General features: G+C 32.9%; 1 protein-coding gene and 1 long non-coding RNA gene across 5 annotated transcripts in view; one reads left to right on the top strand and one right to left on the bottom strand.

The window, feature by feature from the left end:
• The window catches only part of LOC130443984 (protein timeless), a 30,304-nt gene extending 26,549 nt beyond the window's left edge, over nt 1-3,755 (top strand). Inside the window, exons 12-16 of one of the 4 annotated variants that reach the window (XM_056778923.1) lie at nt 272-729; nt 859-1,059; nt 1,924-2,077; nt 2,231-2,314; nt 2,815-3,755. In XM_056778923.1, coding sequence (XP_056634901.1) covers nt 272-729; nt 859-1,059; nt 1,924-2,077; nt 2,231-2,314; nt 2,815-3,094 — 1,177 coding nt within the window. In that variant the 3' untranslated portion in view covers nt 3,095-3,755. Of the gene's footprint in view, nt 1-235; nt 730-858; nt 1,060-1,923; nt 2,078-2,230; nt 2,315-2,814 lie in introns of all 4 variants that reach the window. The other 3 variants (XM_056778922.1, XM_056778920.1, XM_056778924.1) reach the window with 3 other exon arrangements.
• An 11,027-nt stretch (nt 3,756-14,782) lies between these two features.
• LOC130444561 (uncharacterized) overlaps nt 14,783-26,658 on the bottom strand; it is a 20,393-nt gene continuing 8,517 nt past the window's right edge. Inside the window, exon 2 of the long non-coding RNA XR_008909972.1 lies at nt 14,783-16,233. This is a non-coding gene — a long non-coding RNA (uncharacterized LOC130444561). The remainder of the gene's footprint in view (nt 16,234-26,658) is intronic.

The following is a 26,658-nucleotide window of genomic DNA, read 5'->3' as shown; positions in this document are numbered from 1 at the left end:
TTCGCTAATTACGTTTCTTTATTATCAGAAACAATTTTAATCAGTGAATGAATGTATTATTAAATACTTGGAAAAGGGAAAAAGCTCAGATTATATATCAGCTTATTATGTATAAAGTAACGGCGACAATAAAAATCGTGGACTTAACTCTGGAAATCGAGGCAATGGTACTAAAACAATTTCTTTATCAAATATTTGTGCAGATTTTAAAAAATTATTGTTCTTTTCTGCCCAGGTGTAGGCCTCTCGATGAAATACTAATGTTGTTTAGGTGGACTAAAGAAGAAAAAGATAATCTACTAAAGTATTATAATCAAAGTAAAGAATCGTCTAACGCTATTGCTGGAATAACACAAAGATACGAAGAAAGCGGATTTAAATTCAAATCTCAGATGTCAATTATAGAAGAACTTTTGGAACAAAATATAATATCCGAAAATGAATACGAGGATCTTCTTAAAGAGCGAAGAATCGAAAGACGAAATAGTTTCGCCGATGTCAAAAGAATGAGAAGGATCGTTGAAGATATACCTATTCACGAAGGCAATCTGATAGTCAGCGATACAGAAGTTATCAAAGATTATTTGCACAAAGAAAACAAAGGAAAATTTTTAGATTGGCTCCAGGATGTATTATTAGAAGCGTGTTATGTCAAATTATTGTTGGGCAATCCCGAACAGTTTAAAGAAACCAATCATTTATTAGAACCGATAGTTTATTATTTTACCAGTAAGTTTAAAATTCAAATTAATTATATATTTATTAATCGAAAATTGCGGTATCACAAAATTTCTATGAAATATTAAACTGATCTGATTCAACCTTCAAAATGACATAAATATACGTTATATATTTTAGTGTTGAATTTGCCTATACCATTAGTCCCGTGGACCGTAGATCAAGGAAATATTTTGAAGTATCAACCATTCGTATTATTACTTCATAAACTCGGCTTTTATTTACCTGTTGACACCGGTAAAATTTTCGTGAGAATACCAAACTTTTGGACTCCCGATCATATGTTCAGTATAGCACAACAATTAGGACCAGTAGACAAAGGTAGTTTTATATACATTTTATAATTTTGACGCAATAGCTATTCATTAACCTACACATTCAAACGATAATCGAAACGTTTTAGACTACCATTATACTAGAATGCTGGCATCTGGGAGGCTCGATTTTGTGCATCCCGGCTGGGATGCTGAAATGCGAGCAGCCGGTCGCTTCAAATGCGGCGCATTATACTAGGCTGCTAGCATTCGAGCAGGCGCTCTATTTGACAAATGCGCGCGCACGCAGTTTGATCACGTGAGGGCCTGAGACTGCTGTCTGAACTGCACGTGTCGTCTCGAGTCGAGTGATTACTGTGTCTAGTACAATATATCTTTAGTGTGTTTTGCGATGGAAAGTGAAATGTTTGATGACGCGAGTGAAAGTATTGTGGGTGACATAGGAAATGCTCCTTCGGAAGGCTCGTCTCTGGAAGAACCGGAACCTGAGCTTACGGAAAACAAAAGTAGGCCTAAAACCAAACAAAAAGAACTAGATTTAAAGAAGAAAAAGAAAGAGGAAGATTTGAAACGTATTGAAAAATATGTTGATAACAAATTGGACATAGAAAATTTAATATGTGAAGTAGAAAAACATCCTTGTATTTGGGATAGTAGGTTAGAAAGCTACGCCAACAAGATTGACAAACTGGATGCATAGAAATCTGTCGTCACTTCAATCTTTGAGGATTTTGAAGAGATGAAAATTAAAATAAAATAGCAGTCCGGGATCCCTACACAAATTCGACTCAAAGTGGGATGCTAGCATCCTAGTATAATGGTAGCTTTAGTATTTTACTTCTGACTGCTTCTGGGATTACTTTTTTTTTCACGTTGCATTCGCGGCTATTATAATGAAATTTCATTTTAGACAAAATTAAATTCGATATTAATACATTGAAAGGACTAACAAAATGCAACGGTTACGAAATAAAACCAAATCTAACTCCTTCCCTTCTCGATACTGGAAGGTATTCAGTGCCAGATTTTAAACTAACACCATCTGTCGTGAGATATACACCATTGTAAGTATTTATTTTATAAGGAAATGATAAAAATTAGAAAAAAATCTATTTAACATCAAATCTCCTAACAGTAAGTGAGTCCACTTGAGATCAAAAGATTTTTTCTCTGATATAAAATATTAAATAACTATGTTTTCTTATATTCAATTTTAGACCCAACACATCAGAATGGTTCCAAAATGTATTGAAAGTTAAATTAACAGCAACAATTCCGGATAGTTTTGAACATATAGCTAGGTAAAAAAAGTCGTCGTTCGTGAAAAGTAATAAGCATGTTTGTCGCTATAAATACAGTTTATATTATTTCATTCTGTCTATAAAAACTACTTTGTACAAAAATGGACAAATGCGATATTACTGCAACGTGCATTAAAGTTTTTAATATTCAAAGAAAATAAATACAGAATGAAATAAATTTACACGTACAACAAATGTTGTACACCGTATACGTTGATATAATAACAAGGAAGTGCTCGTTAAATCATAATATGTACTTATTTCACAAAATCACCCCACCTAAAGACGCGAACTATTATTTTCATTCCAAATACCTTTCAATGAAAACTAAATTGATAATTTCCATTAAAAAAGTGGAATGTTTTCTGTATAAATTAATAAATCATCGTTGCTACAATTAACTTTTGATATAGTGTAATTTAGCAATGATTTTACACAAAAAACATGATTTAAATTGAGCAGCACTTAAATTTTATATACTAATTTATAAATATTTTCAGTATCGGCCAATTATCCATCGCAATTCCAGATAATGAAATTATATCTTGCAATATTCCAACTCCGGAGCTGAGTTTAGCTAGTCGAGCTATTAACTCTTTAAAAACGACGACCATTGACATGGATTTTCTGGCGAATTACGATAATGATTTGTTGAGTGATGACGAAATAGAAAGAAATACCAATTGTGACACTCCCTCCGTGGCGTCGGATTTAATGTGTGTGAGTGACGAAGACGACAAAGTGATTTTGATTTTAAAACAAAGTGACAAAATTGCGTGATTTTTTAGTTCAATGTAAATGTCTTATTAATGAAAAAAAATTATACAAAAGCTATATTTTTGGTCATAAATATTGTTCGTAATAATTGAGATATACTTGTATGTACTTTAGATGAATCTGCGTATTTGTTAAATACGTAAATTGAGCCCGTGTCATAAAATGAAGTAAATGAGTTTAATGACGCAGATGACAGAATAGAAATGAAACAAATACACTTATAATACATGATTGAATATGTTTCCAAATGTTCTTGATTTTTAGTCTCTTCTATTTTAAAATTAATTTTGTTTTTGATCATTTTTAAAAGATTGACATTTCGACTTTTCTTTAAGTCTTCTGCAACAGTATCTTTTAGGCTTGATGTGAAACAATTACAAATAAACACACTGCCTTGAACTTTACATCACAATATTCACCTCATTATTGTTATCAAGCCGAAATATAAAAAAGATTCTTTATTGTAATAATGTTCAAAATTTGGAATCGGAATTTTATCATATTTCAAACACGAGAGAAACCAATTATTTTTAATAGTATATTGATTGTATTTAGTAAGTGTTGATTTTGAAAGTAATTTATGTAGCTTTTTTGCGTAATTGATGTTTGGTATATTTTATATTGTTCTAAATTAAAAATAAATTAAATATATTGAGAGTCTTGATTCGTATATTTTCTTCAATTAAACCTATCGAAAATTTCCACAATAATACTTTGCAACGTTGCACTTAACACTTTTCAATTTGCATTTGCTGCAAAGTGAAAAGTCTTTGTGTTCCACAATTAACTTACACTAACTTTGCACTTGTCACTTTTTTTGCAAAGACTTTGCGGATAAGGACTTACGTCAATTTGACATTAGATTAAATTTTGTTAGTTCCTGTCTGAATTTCGTTGAATATTCATAAAAAAGATGTTAGAATTTGAATTAATTTATTCAAGTGAAGATGACGATAACGACAATGCCGACAGAAGACGCAAAATGTATAATAGCTCTTCAACTTTGAACACTTGGGTGATTTTCATTTCAAAGAAGCTTTTCGATTGACTTCAGAGGGTGTAGATATTGTGTTACAACATATTGGACAACATTTAAGACATCCCGCAGAAAGAGTAAAGCGCTTCAACCTAAGCAGCAGTTGCTGATTACCTTGCATTGGCTAGGAAATGGATGCCAACTTCATAGTTTAGCCACAATACATGGAGTTAGCAAAGCAGCCGTATGCAGAGCTGTGCATGGGGTTATCAATGCTATTGTACAACATTCGTACGTTGGCCCGAAAATCCTGTAAGAATAGCACAACAATTTTTCAACATTGCGGGGTTTCCTTTTGTATGTGGGTATATTGATGGTACTTTAGTAAATATCGATGCCCCCATTGAAAATGAAGCAGCTTATGTAGACAGACACGGTAACCATTCTCTCAAATGCATGATGGTTTGCGGCCCTAATTTTTAGTTTTACGGTGTCAATGCTAATTGGCCTGGCAGTGTCCACGATGCAAGAGTACTACGTAATTCTGCAATTGCGCGAGATTTTGGTCAAGGATTCCGACCTTTTCCTAACGTAGTGATCTTGGGAGACAGCGGATATGGACTGAAAGAGTGGCTTATGGTTCCCCTGAGAAGAAATACAAATGTTATAGCCGAACATAATTATAATAGGAGGCATAAAAGCACACGGCGAGTTATTGAGAATGCTTACAGCATTTTGAAAGAGAGATTCCAATGTCTTAACCATCTCAGAGTTTCACCACGAAAAGCGGGGAAGATTGTACTAGCCTGTGCTACGCTATACAACATTTGCTGCCAGAATGAAGGTGTATTTTATGAACTTGACGATGAATGTTTCGATAACCTCGGTGCTGGTGACGACGAAGTCTTATTCAAACCGGAAGTAGTTCCCGAAGGAAATATTCATTGGTTATTTTTTTTAATTTACATATCACTGTTACTATTAAGTATTATCCACTGGTTTTATAATACCTTGTAAGCTAATAAGCTGATTAATAAACTGAGTATGCAAGAGTTTAAAGGTTTTGTATTGCTGTTTTCCAATGTAATCAAGAATAATAGTTACTTGATAGAGGAGGTTTCTTTCTCGGATACAATTCGGAATCGGATAATATTTGATTGCGTGATGGCGCAGAAAAAAACACATATTAAAGAAGCTTTCAAACTAGGTCCCGAAACAAACTTGCTTTGCGACGACTTTAGATGCCTCCTTAAGAAATAAACATGAAACAACGTGTTAATTTATTCATGCTATACAACAAAATCTAACCTAAAAAACAGAAACTACTTAAGATAACATTACACGAAATGGGTAGGTGTTAGATATTTATCCCTCATAATGAATGGCTTAGTCATAAAATTCTTTTGTAAATATACTTGGTTGTAAACCTAAGTCTTTTTCTAGTTTTAATGCCTCCAGTTTTTTTACGTATCTCAATCTCTAATAAAGACTCTTTTAGTTTGACTCTCCTATCTTCATTGTGGTTTTTCTTGTTTTGCACACAATTTTCTGCTGTCTTCCTTCTCTTCCCCTTGTGGTAGTCAATTTCAGCTTTCAAAATTTCAGTTCCAGTTTCGTTAAAAACTGTGTTGCAAGAGGTACTCGCACTTGGCATTGGTTGAGTTTCTGGAAGATTTATTCCATCCACTATCGCATTATCTTCATTCAAAATATCAAGTATTGCCAAATTCACTTCATCTAATTTTTTGTCTTTCCCCCTCGATGTTCCTGTCCGACGTGCATTATCTCGTTTATTATACGAAACACAAACAACTCAAATGTACTGAACATTTTGAATTATTTATTACGTGAACTTACCAAAGTGCGGCTTTTCCATAAACCGAACAAATTGTCTTGTACATGGGTCCACTTTTTTCTGGAGACGCCAATTCTAAAGACTTAGCCAATGGCGATATACTCTCCCATACGTTTTACTTGTCTGCATTAGAGGTAATAATCAAATCTTTTTTTCTCATATTTATACGAATAAACTATTTTTGCGAACCATTCAAACACTTAGTAGAATAATTTGACTAGTGTCAAGATGACAATTGGTATTTTGCGAAGAGATATATATATTGTGGAACAAAAATCGGAAAAAATATAGCTTATCGATGTATTCTTTGCACTTAGCACTTTTCACTTTGCAACTTCTTATTATTGTGGAACAGGAATTCGAAAATAAATTGCAAAGTGCAAAGTTTTAATGTGGGATAGGCACTTGCACGTACTTAAGTTGACGCAAACGAATATATGTTATAACTATCAGGAAAGGATTGACGTTGAAATTGTACACAAAATAATCGATATAGTTATTTTCCTAACAAGTGCTTGCCCGAACTCCGCTCCGCGTCGTTCGGGACAACTGCAGTCGCGTGCGGGAAAGACACTTTACGCATGAGTTAGGAACATTATTTTTTCTACGACCGTATATACAAAAAAGTATACCAACCCATTTTTCAAAAGTTATTTTATTACAACAAACATAATAATATACAAAATTTATACAAAACTACAAAAATATAACTAAAAACTACTAATTATTATAAATATTAATATTGAAAACACAATTTGTTGCATTCTGTAGACCAGTAAGAATTGCCGGCCCAGTGGAGTTATTTGGTTTCAACTGGAAGGTAGATGACGTTGGTGAGGATGGCATCGGTTGCAGGTCGCATAAAGATCACGATGACGGTGACGGCAACGGTTTTAAGTCATTTGTAGTACAGAGAATTTTATTTGAAATTTTTTTCTTCTGATTCTCGGAGTCCTCCAAATAGCTCTCAGCGACAGTAGTAGACTTCCAGCCACCCAGGCGCTTTAGGTTGGTTATTTCTTCGCCGGAGTCTGCTAGGAACGTTGTCGAAGAACGTCTGAAACTGTGTCCTGTATAACGTTCCGGATTAGGTAGGCGTAAATATGCGGCAATCTCTGCTGGCGTTTTACCAAAAGTGTTTACGCCAACACATTGAACTGAGCATTTTCCATTCTTATAATGAATAAAAAATCGGCGGTGTGGAGTGGTAGGTGGTCGTAAATCTGCGTACTTTCTGTACAGCGTCAAATAGGTTCCATCATTTATTTCTTCAGATAAAACAAATGATCTTGACGAATGATTTTTGGAATCAGAAATTTTCACAACAATTAGATTGCCTTTATCTTGAATGTCGTCGACAGTGATATTTACAAGCTCGGATCTGCGGAGAGCGCCAGCCAGTGCAAAAATGGTACTCACTTTAATTATCAGGTATACTTCATCGGGAGCTAGCATAACCCTGGATATATCTTCTTTGGTAAAAACTTGTGCTTTCTGTGCTCGAAAACCAATATTTTTTTGTTTAAGAAACGACGTTAGCTTATGGAAGTTTCCTATATCCAAATTTTGTTTTATTTTTACTAAACTTTTTACCATCGAATAGCGGGACCATAATGTATTAGATTTCAAAACCTTACTTAGGTCTGGAAAATACGCCAGAAATACCTCTTCCTTATAAGTTTTGGCCCATTTCTCCTTACACCATGTAACAAAATGGTCGTATTGCTTCTCATACCTTAGTCTGGATTTGGCAGGTAACAGCTCGGAATTAGCTTCATTTGCAGCCTTCAAAATGGCTTCGGGAAGTTCTTCGTCGGATGAATCCATTAATATTATTGTATCGGATTTGGTTTAATGTGGTTTAATTTAGAAGAAGATTGTTCTTATTTGTTCACTTCCAAGGCGTTTTGAACAACTTTGACGTTTTAGTAACAATTACACGCTTGGGTTGTCATAGCAACTGATATCAAACCCGTGTGGTTTGATAGTGCGGGAAAGTGACACTTTTAAAACTAAAATGCGTGCGGGAAAGTGGGTTAAAACGCACGGTCGTAGAAAAAATAAATTTCATACGAGCCCCATCCCATTTCAGTTGGCACTTAGAAAAATTCGAAATTATTTAACTTTAGTTTAAAATGCCAAAAAGTAGCTATTAGTAAAATGTTTTAAACTTTTAGTTTTACGTCTAAAATAGGTTTTGGATGGATATTGTCAAATATTTTGAATGATATTTAATATGATGGAAATAATAATAAAGGTCTTGTTGTTAATAATTTTTGATGCATATACAAGGGTTCATTGTTTCCAAATTTGTGTTCAAAGTTTCGTTAGGTCTAAAATACGCAAATAATAAAGTAGGCTGTGTAAGTCATATTTTCACAAAATGTTTTTTTTAAGTGACAGATAGATTTTTGAAGTAATAAGGTGAGTATAATTTTTAAAATGGGTAGAGGAAAAGTTATTGATAAAAAAATTCGATTAATCATAATAAACTTATTCAAAAATGGGAAAAAGAACTCGGAAATCGCGAAAGTTATAAGCATGTCAAAATACAGTGTTCGAAATATAGTTCGCTTGTATAAAGCAAATGATTCGATTGTCCCTAAACGCCGGTACGTAAGAAAATCGAAATTCAATAGAACAAGCGTGTTAACTATGGTAAACTAAGTGTAATTTGGAGTAATACAGTGGGTAGGCGGGTTTCAAGATCCACATGTCACAGAGAGACTCCAAAATTAGGATTTCGGGCATACAAGGTGAATTTTGTAACACCTTAGTTCAGGGGTCTCCAAACTTTCCAGCCTTAGGGCCATATTGATTACTCCAGTAAGTTCCAAGGGCCAAAACCATATTATCATTGTTGCCGGTGGTAAAAAGTGAAATAGTCCACTGATGAAAAAAAAGTTCGAAAAAGTACGCAACGTTTATAAAAGGCTGCAAATCGGACTAAAGTCCGCAAAACGGCAACACTGCATATTATTAATTTTCCTGTCATTTTCTGTAATATCTAGATTAGTCGTAGAGTACGAGCCATGAGGAGTAACGTGACACGACATCTGGTGGACACAAGCGGAAATAGGTATTACCTTCTATCGCTAGCAGATGGCGCTCATAGCACGTACGGAATAATCTCGTTGGTTCGAGAAAGTTCTAGTGTCTTCCACTCACTTCTAGATGGCAGTAATTGGAATATATAAGAAGGCTAGTGGCGCAACCACAAATCAGTTCCCATGACACTGTTGTGAAATAAAATAGTGCGTACTTCCTTAAAACGTGTTTGTGCGTATTTAAGTTTAAGACATCTTTTTAAAAGTATTTTGATTTGAATTGTTGCTTTTGTGTGTGATTTAGTAGTATGGAAAAGTAGCGAAAAATTGATAGTGAATGTAGAAAATCAGTGGATCATTCAGTATTTCGTTATTGAATCCAGTAACAAGGCGCTATGTTTGATTTGCAATGCTGTTCTCAAAGAATATAACATTTAACCTCATTATGAAACAAAATATATTCTCAATATACTCAAAATCTGCAGGAAGTTTGCGGACAGAAAAATTCGAAGCTATGAAGCGCGGATTGAAATCGAAGCAATCTTCTCGTGCCAGCTTTCGTGTGGTTTTTGAAATTGCAAAACGTGGAAAACCATTCACCGATGGAGAAATGATCAAAGAATGCAGTAGCAGAAGAAATATGCCCTGAAAAGGTAAATTTATTAAAAACTGTCAGTATGTCAGCAAACACTGTGGCTCGAAGGGTAGAAAACAGCGTTGAAAATATATCCTCTCAACTGTTCGACAAAAATGGACATGTTGAGTGGTTTTCTTTGGCCTTGGATGAGTCAACGGATGTGTCAGATACTGCTCAGATGTTGATTTATATTCGAGGAGTAGATAAAAGCTATGAAGTGCATGACTAACTTCTTGATATGTATAGTATTCATGGCACAACTACTGGTACAGATATTTTTAAAGGAGTTGAAATGGCCTTTAATCAAAAGAACCTTCGATGGGAACTTGAAATGTTTTACAACTGATGGAGGCAAAAAAATGAATGGGAAAGATAAAGGAGTGGTCGCTCTTGTGTCAAAAGTTGTAGAAAATGACGGTGGTTCAAAACCATTAGTCTTACATTGTAAAATTCATCAACAGTCTTTGTGCGGAAAATGTTTGCATATGTCTGAAGTTCTGAAACCAGTCATATCAACCGTTAATTTTATCAGATCTTTTGGGCTGAATCACCGACAATTTCGACAATTTATTATTGAAGAGTTTGGAGAAAACGACTTACCTTATCATACTGCCGTACGTTGGCTTAGTTGGGAAGGGAAAGTCCTTCAGCGCTTTTTTGAACTTCGAGCAGTGATCGAAATTTTTCTGAATGAAAAGCATCGCCCTCTTACTAAATTACAAAACAACGCATGGCTGTGGAAGTTAGCATTCTATGTTGATTTGACAAAACATGCGAACGAACTGAATTTGAGATTGCAAGGAGAAAACCAGCATCTTCCTGAGTTATACACTAATATCAAATCATTCCGGAAGAAATTGATACTGTTTCAATCACAACTACAAAGTAAATGTTTTTCACATTTTAAAACATGTGAAATAATGAGCCACACCACTGAGACTGAGTGCTTTGAAAATAAATTTTGATACTCGTTTCTCGGACTTTGATGCCATTGCGAATCAAATTGAGATTTTTCATAATCCTTTTGATACTGACATTGAAACCCTAGCCTCGGAACTTCAAATGGAAATGATTGATCTACAGTGCAGTGATATAATTAAGAACAAATATCAAGACTCATCTTTGTTGGAATTTTATAAGAGTTTATAAGTTAAAATTTCTGCATATTATACATGTCTTTGCTTATTACAATTCTGTGTTTCTTTATCCAACTTATCACAAAAACAATAACAATAAGCCTACAAGAATGTTATGAGTAGTTAGTCCATGACCATATCAATGTAGATATCATTTAATAATTATTCAACATAAAATTAGAATACTTCAGTAAACTAAATTTAATTTGCTATAAAAAATATGTTCTCTAAAAAGAGGTTTCAAGTATGCTAGCTCTCCGCGGGCCGGACAAAATCTGTCCGCGGGCCTTAGTTTTTAGACCCCTGCCTTAGTTTAATGCATATTTTTCTAAATTTAAATTTTCTTTACATAGGCCAAGGAAAAACCATTATTGACTCAAATCCAAAAGAAAAATAGACTTAAATGGGCCAAAGAGCATAAAAATTGGAATTTTGAACAGTGGAGCTGTATACATTGGAGTGATGAGTCTCGTTTTGAAGTTTACGTGGGTGACGATCGAAGTAGAGTTATTCAACAAAAAAATGAAGCTTTTCATCCAGATTGTTTGAAGCGGAAAGTAAAGTTTCCGGCATCTGTGATGGCGTGGGGCTCATATCTGCAAGAGGAGTGGGAAAATTGCATTTCATAAACGGAATTGTCAATACTGAAAAGTACCTGGATATTTTAGAAGAATCTTTGTTGCCAACAAGAGAGGTAACTTTAACCGCTGGGAAGGCCTTTATTTTTCAGCAGGATGGAGCAGCATGCCATAAGTCAAAAAAGGCTTCAAAATGGTTCCCAGACAACAATATTCCACTTTTAGAGTGGGTTTCAAGGGTCCAGATTTATCACCAATAGAAACACTTTGGCGTGAAATGAAAAGCAGTTGCGTGCAAATGCAGCTAGAGCTGTCATGGAATTAAACACTACAAGAAATTTGGGATGATTTTACTCCCGCATACTGCCAGAATTTGATAAACATGATGCCTCAAAGAATTACGGCTATTATTAAAAATAAAGGGGATGTTAAGCAATGGTAACTTTTAAAAGTATGTTTAATATTTAAGCTTTTTTGATTACATTTGGTTTTTGTTTTCTTTGGTTTGTAATTAAAAAATATGTTAAAACTTGTAACTCCTGTGAAAGTATCTAAAATGTTTATAGAAAATATAAAATGCTCAAAACGAAACAATTTGCCGGTTTTTAATAGCCGAAAAAGCAATAATTAGTAATTTTTTTCAATTGGGCCAACTGAAATGGGACGGGTCTCGTATATCCTTTATGTCGATATATTTGTTAAATTTTGTCTACTTCTCGTGGATGATTTCGTCAAAATGTTTTCATGGCATTTGCTTGTAATTAAATTAATGTCAATTGTTTTTTGAAAATAATATTTGTTCGAAAAATAAACACGTTAAGAAGTGAAACTGTTACGTTAAGTTTATAAGAAAATTGTTAAAATTATTATTTGGTACACTCTGTGTAACTCTTTTAACATCTTTATTACGCTAAAAGACAAAAATAAATAACTAGGTATACAAAAGTTTTATACATAAATAGGTAAAATTCATTTAATATCATGAGATATCAGAATCCTTTTAGATTGGTTCAATTATTATTCAAAGATCGTCTATTTGGTTTTCTTGATTATTTTGGGAACGTCCAGTAGATAAGTCACTCAATAACTCAATAATAAAAGTATTCTTATTATGATCAAGTAATGCTATTTCTCAAGAGTCCTCAATAATAGTCTTGTACATTTTTTCAAAAATACACATTTCAGAGTTTGCAAAAATACCCAAAATTATTTTTATTATACAAGTAGGTGCTATTGATGTCCAATGAAGTTAAAAGTATCCAATATTTTATAGTGGACTTTCTTATGGACCTTTTTCTTATTTGAGGAATTGTAGCTTTATTATACTTTTATTATTGTTGCCGAAATGTAAAATTTTTTATTTTCATGGAACGACAATGGAAGGTTTTATGATCCTTTTACATTTATTATTTTACAAAGTTTCATGACCCCTCGATCGTTATTTAAGAACGATGACCTCCCGATACTTTTATGATCGTTAGGAAATTTCAAATTCATAGTATCAACATTACATTGTCTTTTTTCTGTTTTCTAATATTATCGATAAACATTCAAATATAGCACAAGGTGATAAAACATTTTTGCTCTGTCAAATATGTTTTGAAAATACCCAAAATTGAGCACTTGATTCAGTTTTTCACATCATATTTATTTCTTTTTATTCTACAAAAAATTTTTATAGTGTATGTAGAATGTTTAGTAATCAATATTTTTAATGGTTTATAATGTTATATCCTTGGGTTCATATTCACTATATTTAAAAAACAACATGTGCGGTGCAATTGTAAAATCCTTTTTTTCTGCTTATGAAATAGCAGTTTGTTTACTTTATATCGATGATTTATTGCTGATACTTTCGAAAAATGACCGTGCAGGCCCATCTTAGATACCTTTGGTTATTTACTTTACATTTCGAACTTATTTTTGGTATTCATGAGATAACGTTCAACAAAATCCCTTCTGAATGTTTATTTAATTTGGAGATAAAAACTACCCTAAACTATGAGAAATTTTAAAATCACAGAATTCTCGATACCAAGATAACAAAAATGTTTTGTTTTGTACTATATACATATGCAGCTGATATTTTGGAATTCGAAATAAATCTCAACAACATCGTTCTAAATTCTACGTTCTTCAATTAATAAACATTTTCATAACAAAGGGGTTGTTAGCCTTTGAAAATTTGAAGAAATAGCATACTTCGAAAGTATTGATAAAAACGCGTAGTTACATGTTTTTTCTCATGGAGATTCCGAAAATAACATCAGTTTTCGAATTTGAGCAATGGTTTTCGTGAAAATCTAATTTTCTCTTCTTGATTCACCCCTCGGCCATCTACCCGACAAGACACAAACTTTTCTCTCTACTGTACAGTGAGAAAGTGTGGTCGAACATTCTGACATAGAGGACGCACGTGTTTTGTAGCGCGTGTCATTTCCGCAACCCGTTATAAGACTTGCATAGATAAAATAAATTTTTTTTTTCAAATGAAAACTCAATCCTTTTACTTTTTCTATGATTTCACGATTTTATCGCCGTTTAACGAGCGAAGTCGGAAACTATAATTAGTCTTTTTCGTGTTATTCGACATCCAGTTCTAAACATAGTGTATGATTGGTTGCCTCTCCTTAAGGATGAGACTAAATCAATTATATCCAAATTTGATATTTTTATAAACAGCTATCTAATCAAATCAGAAAAGGACAGTATCGAAAAAAATACGAGGTTACATGTATTTTCTCATGAAGATTCCAAAAATCACAACAGTTTTCGAATTGGAGCAACGGTTTTCGTGAAAATCCAATTTTTTCGACTTTTATCCACTTTAGCCCCTTAATGATTTTTTTTTTCGAAGAAACTGATAGCTTTTCTAGGATCCTTCCTCCGTGCAAAGTTCTAGCGAAATCGGAGACAAGAGATTTTTTTGTCATTTTTATAACAAAAAAGAAAATTTTTAGAAATGGTTCATATTCATAAGAACGAAAATGCTATAAATTATAAAAAACACCTAAATTAAATAATTTGAGTGAAGAGCTACTATTAACGAAAGCTCAAGGAAACCAAGACCAAGGTTAATCAATATTTAATGTCGCGATTGACTTTTTTTTTGAGTAAAAATCGATTCCATTCACAAACTTTCCGGTGGCAACAGATGGACCTCTTGCTATAGTAAGGCGATATCGCTTATGAGATATCAAGAATAATACTAGAGGTAACTGCAATTAACTGTGTTATCCACCGGCAGCATCTAGTAATGAAAAATTTAGGTGATAGATTGCACCAAACGCTTCAATTTGTGTGCAGTTAACAAAATAAGAAACAATGCATTGAATATGAGCTTATTTGCTTGATGTTTATCAAGATTTTATTTACTTTTTGACTCAATTTTTTGGAAACTAATGATCCTGATTTAAAACAAAACCTGACCACTTTTAAAGCAAACATCACATATTTGACAAATTTGTTCAAAAAATTTAATAACCTCCACTTTACACACAATTACAAGGGGACAGCATCAATTTAATAAAAAAAAGTATAATTTCAGCTTCTCTTGGTAAATTTAAATTTTTGAAGGAAAATATTGGTAGGCGCTAATTTTCACAGTTTTTAAACTTCTTCAAAGCCGAGTATTTGGCTACCAACATAATTTCGAGAATGAAAGAAATTATGGAAATAACATGCAAGGCACTTTTCCGAGTTGCACTATTTCCTTCCCGAGAGAATGTTTGTAAGGCTTCCAGATTTAGATCATTGATAACTAGGTTCAGTTTGTGTAACTAGCAATGAAAGTAGAAGGCTTTGGTGTAGTTTTCCGTTTTATCTTGACATCATTGAATAACCATCAAAACCAAAACCATCGCATTTATTCATATACAGATCTTCTTTTGTCAAAAACCCATCTATGATATATGCAATCGATTTCGCATCCAAATTTTAACTCAATGAAACCGATAAACATTACTTGGACTTCCTGTGTTTCATCATCAAAATATCGCAACCCAATCGATAGTTGTTCAGTGCCAGAAATATCACCTGTTTCGTCTGCTAGCACACTATATGCTGCTACTTCTTTCACTTTTTTCATAATATCAGCCTTAATAACGCTTTCACAAATAACAATAATTTCATTTTGAATATACAGTGCTTGCTTTCTTTTTCCCTTGCTCAATGTGTTTCTTTAAAATCAAATCTCCCGCATCAATTCTCCCACAGCCTATATAAATCCTCGAGAATACCTTCACTATAATGTTAACTTCTCAGTGCTTAGTCGTGTGACCTGCAAAACGTAATGCAGGAAATAATAATAATAATTTTTTCAATAACTCCCCAGGAATATTTGTTCAGTTGCAAATCGACAGGCACACCTTTGAAAATGGATTTAACAGCTTTCAATGCCTCCTTATGGAAGTAGGTTTCAATGTGGTTTCGTGCAATGAACTCGTTTCACTGCTCGTGAATATCTTTGAACTTACAAAAGGGTCTTATAGTAAAAGATCCCAATATGCCTCTAAATGAATTTGGATTTGGTGGGAAGAACGTAAAATATTTACAAAATGCTCCTTTTTGGCGCCTGGAATATATCAACCATGTAAAATATGGTTTCCAACCAAGAATAATTAAATTTTCTCTTTAAATGTTTTGCATCTTCCATTATAGGTCGCGGAAGGGTACCAACAGTTTTCAATCAATTCCTTTTTCTTTACTGTTGATGACATGTGTGTCTGTCCAACATATCGCCCGATATCATTGCAGTTATCTGAGTCATCCATCAAGGAATGGTCTTATAGTTCCTGCGGCTGAATATAACCTGTTGTGGTGACCGATGAAGATACATGCGATATTGTCGTTACTTTGACCGGTTCATCGCTGTCGCTACATGATCCTTTTTTTTCTTTTTCGTTTCAAACTTCCTGCAAAACAAAATGCTTTGATAAAACTTTATGTAATTAATAAAATTTTTACAAGAAAGCAGTTTTATATTGTTCAATTACTTATAAATATTAAAATAAATACTTGTTGTTGTATTTTTTAACTTTACTTATATCAAGGATCTGTATTAATTTATATTTAATTAAACCACAAATATAATTTACGTTTTGTTTTCATAATGAATTACAGAAAACAAAGCCACCATTTAGTTAACGTTAAATTCATAAAGATTGAATCAATAAACCCGTTTTTAATAAAATAATAGTATTTATTAACATAACTCTTGCACATAATTGATACTTTTTTTCCACGTCAAAAATATTCCAAATAAAATTAAAAATGATATTCTTAACGATTATTATACGTCTCTAGCTAGTATATCCGTTACCAAAGCTATTACCTAAGAGAAATAAAACAAAAATATTAGCTCCAAGTCCAAGATTGAAGCAGTACATAACTTACCAAAAATCTTTCTGATGTCCATTTTGATAAGATGACAAATGAAGAATGGAGACACACTCAGAAACTTCACAACTCAACACTTCTTATAATAATAAATATAAATCAATATCGATTAACACAGACAAGCCGATAGTCTTATATTCGCTTGTTTAGCTTGTTTCGTTGATCGCTTCCAATTAAAAAGCGGCTCACGTCTTTATATACCCAAACGAACATTATATTAGAATGCATTGAGTATATAATCTTTGTTCGAATGTACGGTAACAATCTAACTGGTCTAGTAGCTGTTGCCAATTCCAGAGAGTTCATTGAACAAGCGCCATCTAGCGTCGAGTAGAAATTCTAGGTTTTACAGGATACAGATGGCATGGCAAAACTAATTAAAGTTGTATGTTCGTAACAATAAAACTCCTACATTAGATAAGCCGCACACAAAATATATAAAAATTGCCGTGAATGCTGGTGAACGGTTGTCGTAGAAAGAAATGTAATGCACATACACATCATACCTACCTAACTCACACACCAGACTACTCAACCTCTAGAATTGGCTCCATGTGTCTGAGTTTGAGAGAAAACAACATATCTACCGATACTTGATATGAGAGATTTGAAGAATTGAAATATATAAGAAATACAGTCAAATATTTGAAAGTGTGACATAGTTTTAATGTATTTTAGCTATTATTAATAATTTCCATCATTTATCATGAATCGTATTTGATTGGTTCACTGTTATCCACCCATAATATGTAGTCATGGCCGGATTAAGATTGACGGGGCCCCCTTAAGAAATTCGAAAACCCGGAAAAATTCACAAAATAATATCAATACGTTAGATTTGTGGTATCAACACATCAAAAAATACAGAATGATTTCCAAATGATGGGACCTAGGGCCCGGGGCTATAGCCCCCCCAAGCCCGTAGCTTAATCCGGCCCTGTATGTAGTTCATATTCAATAAGTATAAAAATTAAAATGTTGTAGTCCTTGAGGCAACGTTGAAATCGAAATTAACTGAACAAACTTAAATTATCACTTATCTAACTCTGAAGAAGGAAATCATAACCTTTGATTTTATCAACATTTCTGTTGATAAAAATACAAGTTCTACTTATTCAGAATTTATTTTACATTTATACATAACAACAATTACATTCATGATATAAAATATATAATTTCTAAGAATTTAATAAATTAATTTTCGATTGCTGTAATTAAAAAAATCCATTCAGATTCCTTTATATAAATTCATAAATATGAATAAAATGAATTCTCGGTATAAAATAACAGAAATGTGGTGAAACACTGAACGCAATTCATTTTTGAAACATTTGAAAAACACAAATTTACATCGAAAAAATCAACTAAATTAAATATACTGAAATTTCGACTGAGTAAGTACTTTGTTCGATGTTTTGAACTCAAGGAAAATTACCTTATATTGAAAGAAATATAATAACTAGACTAACAATAAAAAATACATACTTCAATCATTTATATCACAACAAATTTTCACATTGTCACATTTTTCATCTCTCCAAATCATTAAAACAATTATTTTCAACTTCAATTCCTGTCTTCTCGAGTGATTGACATTCCTTTATATTCTTGGATATTCTCGTAAACTTTCAGTAAACTTTTGAATGCCAAGCTCGTTCCGTTATACTGATGCTCAGATTTTTTATCCAAATCTAATCGCACAAATAAACGAAATTTCTTATTATCTAAGAGCAATAAGTCTACACATTTCACTAACAGCTTCTCAACCCTCTCAGATCTCTCCAAATGATGTAATCCTCTGTGTATTTTGGATAGCATCCATCATACTTATCATCGTCTTATCGGAAATTAAAGATATTCCACCATATGTACTTTAGACTCATTTATTTCAACTTTTACAAGACATTTATCTTTCACTTCTTCTATATGTCCAAAATATTTTGGCAGAGGCTTATACATTTCACTTCATTATTATTTAGATTCAGATTAATGTGGTAAGTTTCAGCAGTAGTAACTAAATAGTATTGTTGACAATATTTTATGTATTGTAATGGTAGAGCTGTTGCTCCTCTATTAAAATGATTACATTAAAAAAAGACAAGCTAGTGGGGGCTGGATACATTTTGTACAGGTCTGTGTCAGGTAGAGAAAGTATTCATTTATATCTCAGAACTGGTAACTGTTATCAAAAGATAAAGTATTTAAATATTTTTATGTGGTCCACAATTTTTGCTCATTTGCCATTTTGCTCAAAACACGAAAAGTTTATTTTTGAAACCTTGATCTATAATAAACTTATTTATATTATTATTTGTAATATTTATAATTAATTATAGAAAATTAAATCTAATAATCCATTTTTTAACGTCACTCTTTTAACTGAAAACTGAAGCAAATCAAAAAACCTTCTGCAAAACATTAGAAAATATGAGAGCAGGAAAACATTAGGACACAATATTAAAAAAAGAAGAAGAAATCATACAAAATAAGAAGAAAAAATATGAGATAAAAGGATTAAATTAACAGTAGAAGACACACTTGAAGAATCTCAGAGTGGATTTCGAATGGGAAGAAGTACTCAAGATTATGTATTTAGTATGAAAAAGATGACAGAAAAAGTAATACAAAAAATAAAGAAATTGTACTTGGCTTTCTTAGATTCAGAAGAAGCCTTTGAAAGAGAATGAGAGAAAATACAGAAGATAATGGTCGACAGAGGATTAAATGTTTAATGTAAAAATTATAGAAATAATACAAAATATTCATAAGAACAATGGGAATGCAGTTATGAGAAATAACAAAATATTAGAAGACTTCAATACAAGGATCAAGTCAAAGAAGAAGCTTAAGTCCATTACTATTCATATGCTTGGAATATTCACAAATACAATACAGTGTGTAACAAAGCAATAATACACATGGATATGAAAATAAACAAGAACAAGACAAAAGTAATAGTGATTGGGGAAGAACAGATAAATATGAAAATCGATACAAAAACACTGGCACAATTTAAACACTACCAATACCTATGAACAATAATAGACACAAACGTGACACATGATGCAGATATATATATATATATATATATATATATATATATATATATATATATATATATATATATATATATATATATATATAACAGAATTGCAAAAACCAATAAACTATATTTCTTCATGAACACTCAATTCACAATTGAAAAAGAAATATCCCAGAGACATCAGAGTAAACATATTCGAAACAATATATAGACCAATTCTAATATTTGAATCTGAAACGACAGAAAAGTAAAGCTCAGGAGAAAGAAATGAAATACTTGAGGAGAGTAAAAGGAGTAAAAAAAGGTGAAATAAATTATATAGATATACGAAAAGACCTAAATATACAACCTACTTGGATGATATGAAGAAAAGACAACTAAAATCGTGGGGACACTTACAGTAGATGAATAAAGTACGAACTGTTAAAAGAGAATGGAGAGGGAAAATTGAAAAAAAAAAAACAGAAAGATAGTTAGACCAAGAAAATCATAGAATAAAGTTATAATAGAAATATTGAATAAACGAGGAATAAACGAAAAAGAAGCAAAGGTCCTAGCTCATATTGAATGGAGGAAATGTGCGCAAATATGACCATCACCACCCTACACCACTAAGTGCTAGAAATTTTGAGAAATAAAAGTAACAAGTAGCCACACATTACTGTATACCTGTAACATTAATAACAGATAATGGATCTGAGTTGACCCTTGGAAATAACAATGCAAATTTACCTCTCTTAAAAGGTTTCACATCTTTCAGTAGAAAATTGTATTTTATTTATATTTGCAATTCTAAAACCAATCTTAATCTATTGTTGATATCTCTATGGATTAAGGAATTATTTATCGATACAAAACATTTATAAGAATGTTGGAGAATCTTCCCTATAATAATTACATGTCATTATCAATTTCTTGGTATTTTATTCTGATGAAAAAAGAGCTGGAAATTGTAAATGTTTCATAAAATAATTTTAGTTCTCATTCTGATATAAGATTTTGATTTAATATTTTAATTGTAATTTTATAACTTTTGTTCAGTTAATATCTTTATTGTTTTTTTTTATAATTTTTTTTTTCAAACTGGCGCAATTAGTAGGATTTGTGCGGGCCGTGGAAAGACCTACGCATCGTGTCGATAAAAAACTTTATATGATCTCGATGTTTCAACACTCAAGTGCGAATCCTGGAGAACCCACCCTTCAGTCAAAAATCAAATCAAGAAGAGATCAAAATGCGACACTTCAAACTTCTGTAAGTGCGAAGTTTTTTTGCCTTTCCTCACCTTGTCTCAAGAGTTAGGAGGGATAATTATTAAGGATATTTTCATTTCTGACTCTTAAACATTTTTTTATATTTTAAAATAATCACTAATCTATTCAATCATTAAATTACTATATAAATGTTGAAATCATTTAATAATTTGTATATTGATAAAATAAGTAGTGACAATTCAAAACTAGAAATGGTGATCATAATACATTGAATAAATTTAAATCAAGATGAGAAAGACTAATAGAAACCTATGTCATTTATAATGATGCAGAAATAATTGATCACTTCTTTGATTGTATTCAAGAAAAATTCGAAGGGAAAGCAGAGGCTATGGCTGGAAATGGGACGGAGCTGGATATATGGCGAAAATAAAAAGAAGCTCTGATACAATGCTTTTCATATCGAGGAGTTTTAGATAATATTTGACAGATAAGGAGAAGATCATATAGAAACGAGAATTTGATAGATTTCAATACTAGACTAGACTAGTTACTAAAAAGTAAGAATTGGTATTGACAAAAATTTAAAGGAAAGTGAAAAGAAATGTCATATCAATTATTGTGACAAAGCTGCACTAAATACGTTTATAGCAGAATGTACTACTCAAAAAACCGAATTCTTTAGAAGATGCAATGGTATACTTAGATGAATATGAGAATTTCGGAAGGTTGTACATTCAAATCATCAAATTAAATATCAAATAATAAGTTGATAATATCCAAAACTTCTGGTATAAGAAATTCCCGAATATAAACACATAAAGAGCTCCCAGACGGATGACCCTACTCAATACAGACCTATCACGTGCCTACCCACTTTATATAAAATACTTACAGCTTGTATCACTAACAGAATTCAAAGGCACGTCGAGGAAAATAACGTCTTAGCGGAGGAACAGAAAGGTTGCAGAAGAAATCATCAAGGATGCAAAGAACAGCTTATCATGGACTCTGTGATACTTCGGCAAGCACAGAAAGATCTCCGGAATATACACACTGCTTTCTTGGACTATAAGAAAGCGTTTGATAATGTTCCTGGCTTGTGCAGGTCTTGCGGATTTACAAAGTTCACCCGACTATTGTGAGCTTCCTTTCAACAACGATGAGGAAATGGCGAACGAATCTACATCTTCAAATCGGTCCAAATTCCCTCAGTACTGACGAAATACCTATTCGTAGGGGAATATACCAGGATGACTCCCTAAGTCCGTTGTGGTTCTGCCTTGTAATGAATCCCCTATCTATCATGCTCAATGATACAAAGTACGGATTCAACATTAAAGCGAACAGAGACACCAACTGTACCATTTTCCATCTTCTTTATATGGACGATATCAAACTAAACGCAGCAAATAAGCGTCAAATCAATCACCTTCTCGATATAATACATCGATTCTCCACCAATATACATATGGAGTGTCTAAGTGCAAGACTCTACATATCGAGAAAGTTATTATCATGAACGGAGAAGTGCAATTTCTCAACGGAGATATCGTACATGCAATGGAAAACGGAGAAACCTACAAATACCTAGGATTTCAACAGGCTAAGCTGCAGGACCACAAGCGGGTAAAAACTAGAATCCAGGATCGATACACCAAAAGAGTGAAGTCACTTATGAAATCCGAATAAAATGCAGGCAATTTAGTGCAGGCAATCAATACCTATGCCATACCTGTTTTAACGTATTCTTTTGGAATCCTGAAGTGGACGAAAACAGAGCTAGAGGATATTCAGAGGTTGACACGAACAATGATGACGAAGAACAACAACCACCACCTGAAGTTATCCACTATTAGAACAACATTACCCTGAAAGGAGAGTGGAAGAGGCTTTATCGACCTTATCAACCTGCACTCTCGATAGGTAATGAAACTACGTGAATTCTTTCATATTAAATCGGAAGTCTCAACTCTGCGCCGGATTATATCGAAAGCGGATAAGAATTATTCACCTCTCAACCTCGCATCGCCAGAATCTTATTTAAATATAGTATTGGATACCGAGAAGCTGGAACAGTAATCACGAAAAGCACTACACGGTAGACATCATCATGACCTCAACCAACCGCATGTTGGAGGCTTCAAGCAGATGGCTTACTAGCGGCAATTTCTTTCCAGAGACTGAAGGCTTCATTATGGCTATCCAGAATCAAGTTATTAACACCAATAACTACAAGAAAAATATTATCAAAGATCCGAACACTCAATCTGACAAATGCTGAAAGTGCCAACAAACATCAGAGACCATCCAACATATAACATCTGCTTGGCCTGCTTGGTTCGGTCTTCTCAATACGTATACACCGTATTACAAGTACCAGCCGCTCGAAAGTGCTCGAAAATGACAATTTTAGATTCTACTACGATAGGTTCATTATCACCGATAGACAGGTGACGAATAACAGACCTGACATCGTGGTGGTTAATAGAAGAGTCAATTTAGTCCTTCTTGTCGATGTAGCTATACCGAACACTAATAACGTTTTCAACAAACACCAGGACAAACTGGCCAAATACGCGGATCTCTTAGTTGAGATTAACCAAATGTGGCACAGCGAAAATGTGGAAATAGTTCCAGTTATCATGTCAGCAACTGGCGTTGAGCCTAAGACTCTGCACGATAGCATCGCCAAACTGGGATTATCATTAAACACCTTCGCCGACATCCAGAAGGCTATAATACTGAATACTTGCCACACATTACGCAAGTTCATTATATGAACCGAGCCTAATCCTTTTGATACTTTGTATCCGGGACAGGTAAATAATACCAGCTCTGAGCTGAGTAGTAAATAAGTCTTTCGAATAATAATAATAATATACCTCGTAGAAATTCAAATCAACCTAATTATGATAATCAATACTTCCAAAAGAATAATCAAAAACAAAATTTTAGAGAATTATATGCTTTTAAAAACGAATCTGATGAAATATTATATACTTTGAAAACTTCAACACTCACAAGGTAGAAATTGATGAACACAACCAAAATTTTCAGATAGTTCCTCAAACAAAGAAACGAACAAGTTAGAAATTAATATAGCCACAAATAATCTATTTCCTTAATTGAAATAAGTGAACCAAAAATACACTTTGCCACCGGTAATTAATTAGGCCATCAATAGCAGAAAAGTTTTATCTATAATGTATAATAATTATTAAAATGCCGATATAAAGACTTCATTCACACGAAATCCTAAAGATACGTATATAAAGTGGAAATTCAAGAACAAATCAACGACATGCTAGATAAAGGAATCATAAGAACTGAATGTCAAAAATGGCACCTCGTAATCAACTATCATAACTTACAATAAATCTCTTTCAAATTAAAAGAAGCTCGTTCCAATTTACAAATAGATAAGTGTGACTTTCCCTGCAAGGAAGTCGAGTTTTTAGGACATATAGAGACTCCAGATGGAATAAAACCCAATCCAAAAAATTGAAGTTATAAAAAACTCCCTATACCCAAAAGTACACAAAAACAGATTAAATCATCTTTAGGCTTCGGATATTATAGAAAATTTTGCCAAGATAACCAAACCTATGACGAATTGCTTTAAAAAAAAAACAACAACTAAGACAATACCGAGGAGTTCATGAACTGTTTCAATATTTGTAAAAATTTATTTACATCAGACTGGTATTAGTTTACCTGGACTCCAACAAACAATTCGAGTTAACAACAGACACGACGCTTCGAATTATGATGCTATTGGAGCAGTATTGTCCCAAGAAGAACATCTCATTTAGTACTTACGCGTCGAGAACCATTAATAATGCCGAAATATATTATTCGACAACAGAAAAAGAGCTAATAGTAGTTCTTTGGGGCTGCAAATATTTTAGACCTTATTTATTCGGTCACGAATTTCTCTTTAAACGGACTATAAATATTGATTATAAAATTTAATATTTAAAAGGTAAATATAATTTATAAGCAGATTGTTCATCAAGAATAAACCCTAATTATGATCTCAATGCCCTCGAAACTGAATTATTGGAATTCAAAGACAAATTGAAAATTTAAGGAGAAATAACTCAGGGATCAATAGAATTTGATTATTTACCAGATTTACTATTAGACAATTTAGAAAAATCTTAGAAAATGAAGGAAATAATAATGAGAATATTAATATAATATCAAATGTGTAAACTAAACACGCGACGGAAATTTACTAACAAAAACACTTTAGATTTGATTTCACATTTTATGTTTTGAAAAAAAACTTTGTCTATTTGGATGGAGTCCTGTTCGTTTGCTGCTGACCGGGCCTACTTCCTCATTTCCTTTTATACCGGAATTTGATGGTACACACATTCTACGATGCTATCTTCATTTTTTTAAGTACGCTATTTCTGCTCTAATTAGTAAAGCGATTGGATTTTTAATATGTAGGTGATGTATGGTCTGAAAAGAGTTATGTGAATATGTTAATATATATATAGGGACTTTTTTGATTCTCTAATCTAAATTAGGGCTTGTTGTATTTCATACAATTCTGCAGTTGTATATAAAAGTGATAAGTTTAAAATTGAATTTTAAAGATGTATTCGGAGCGAGGATGGCTGCTCCTTCTCCTTTTGAGAATTTAAAAGCGTCAGTGAATATAATGTAGTGGTTGTGGTAATTCTTTATTTCTTTTAAAGAGGATTGTTTAATAAGGTTAGGTGAAGTTTCCATTTTTTTTTGTTAAGGGTGGTACTAATTTTGAGTATGGCAATCAACTACGGTGGTTTATATTTGTTGAGAAAAAATTGGAAATTGTTTAGTTTAGATCTTACTAAATATTTATATGTGTGTAATAATGTATTTTGGTCAGCTCCCCTCCACTCTAGTTTACTGATGGTTTGCTGTAAATAGTTTTGATGGATGTCAAGTTCATTCCTTTAACAAAGTTTAACATAGTCTACCTTTGACAAGTGGCGAGTAGTGATCTAGTATGTCTTAATAGCTATCAGGAAAAGTGTAGTGCTTATCAGAAGTACTTATCAGAAGTGTCATTGTAACGTTTGACGTCAAAAAAGTAAACCAGATTTACGCAATAAAAATTAAAAGAAAAAAGATGTCCACCGAAATTGTGAAAATCGAAAAATTGGAGTATAGAGCCATCATCAAGTATCTGTATTTAAAAGGGTTAAGAGGTAAGCAGATTTTCGAAGATATGCTTAATACCCTTGGTGATAGATGTCCTTCGTATACGACCGTGAAAAATTGAACTGCAAGCTTCAAAAGAGGTAAATTTTCCATTGAAGATGATGACCGATCAGAAAGGCCACTTTCTGTGTCAGTCCCCGAAATCATCGATGCAGTTCATGACATGATTTTATCAGACCGTCGAATTGGGCTAAACGGATATCTGAAACACAGGATATTTCATACGAATGCGCTCATCATATAGTTCACGGCAATTTGTACATCAGAAAAATTGCTGCAAAATGAATCCCAAATGTTTGAATGTTGACCAAAAGCGCATATGGGTAGAAGCATCGCGGTCGATCTGTATTCGATTTGATAACGATGTAGACTTCTTAAACCGAATCCAGAATCAAACCAACAATCCATCGAATGGCGACACTCTGGTTCTCCAAGAGCTAAGAAGTTTCGTGTCCAAATATCTG

This window comes from Diorhabda sublineata, chromosome 5, assembly GCF_026230105.1.
Source record: "Diorhabda sublineata isolate icDioSubl1.1 chromosome 5, icDioSubl1.1, whole genome shotgun sequence".
NCBI classification, from domain to species: domain Eukaryota; kingdom Metazoa; phylum Arthropoda; class Insecta; order Coleoptera; family Chrysomelidae; genus Diorhabda; species Diorhabda sublineata.
The sequence above is the reverse complement of the archived record's forward strand: the minus strand, read 5'-3'. Positions and strand labels throughout refer to the sequence as shown.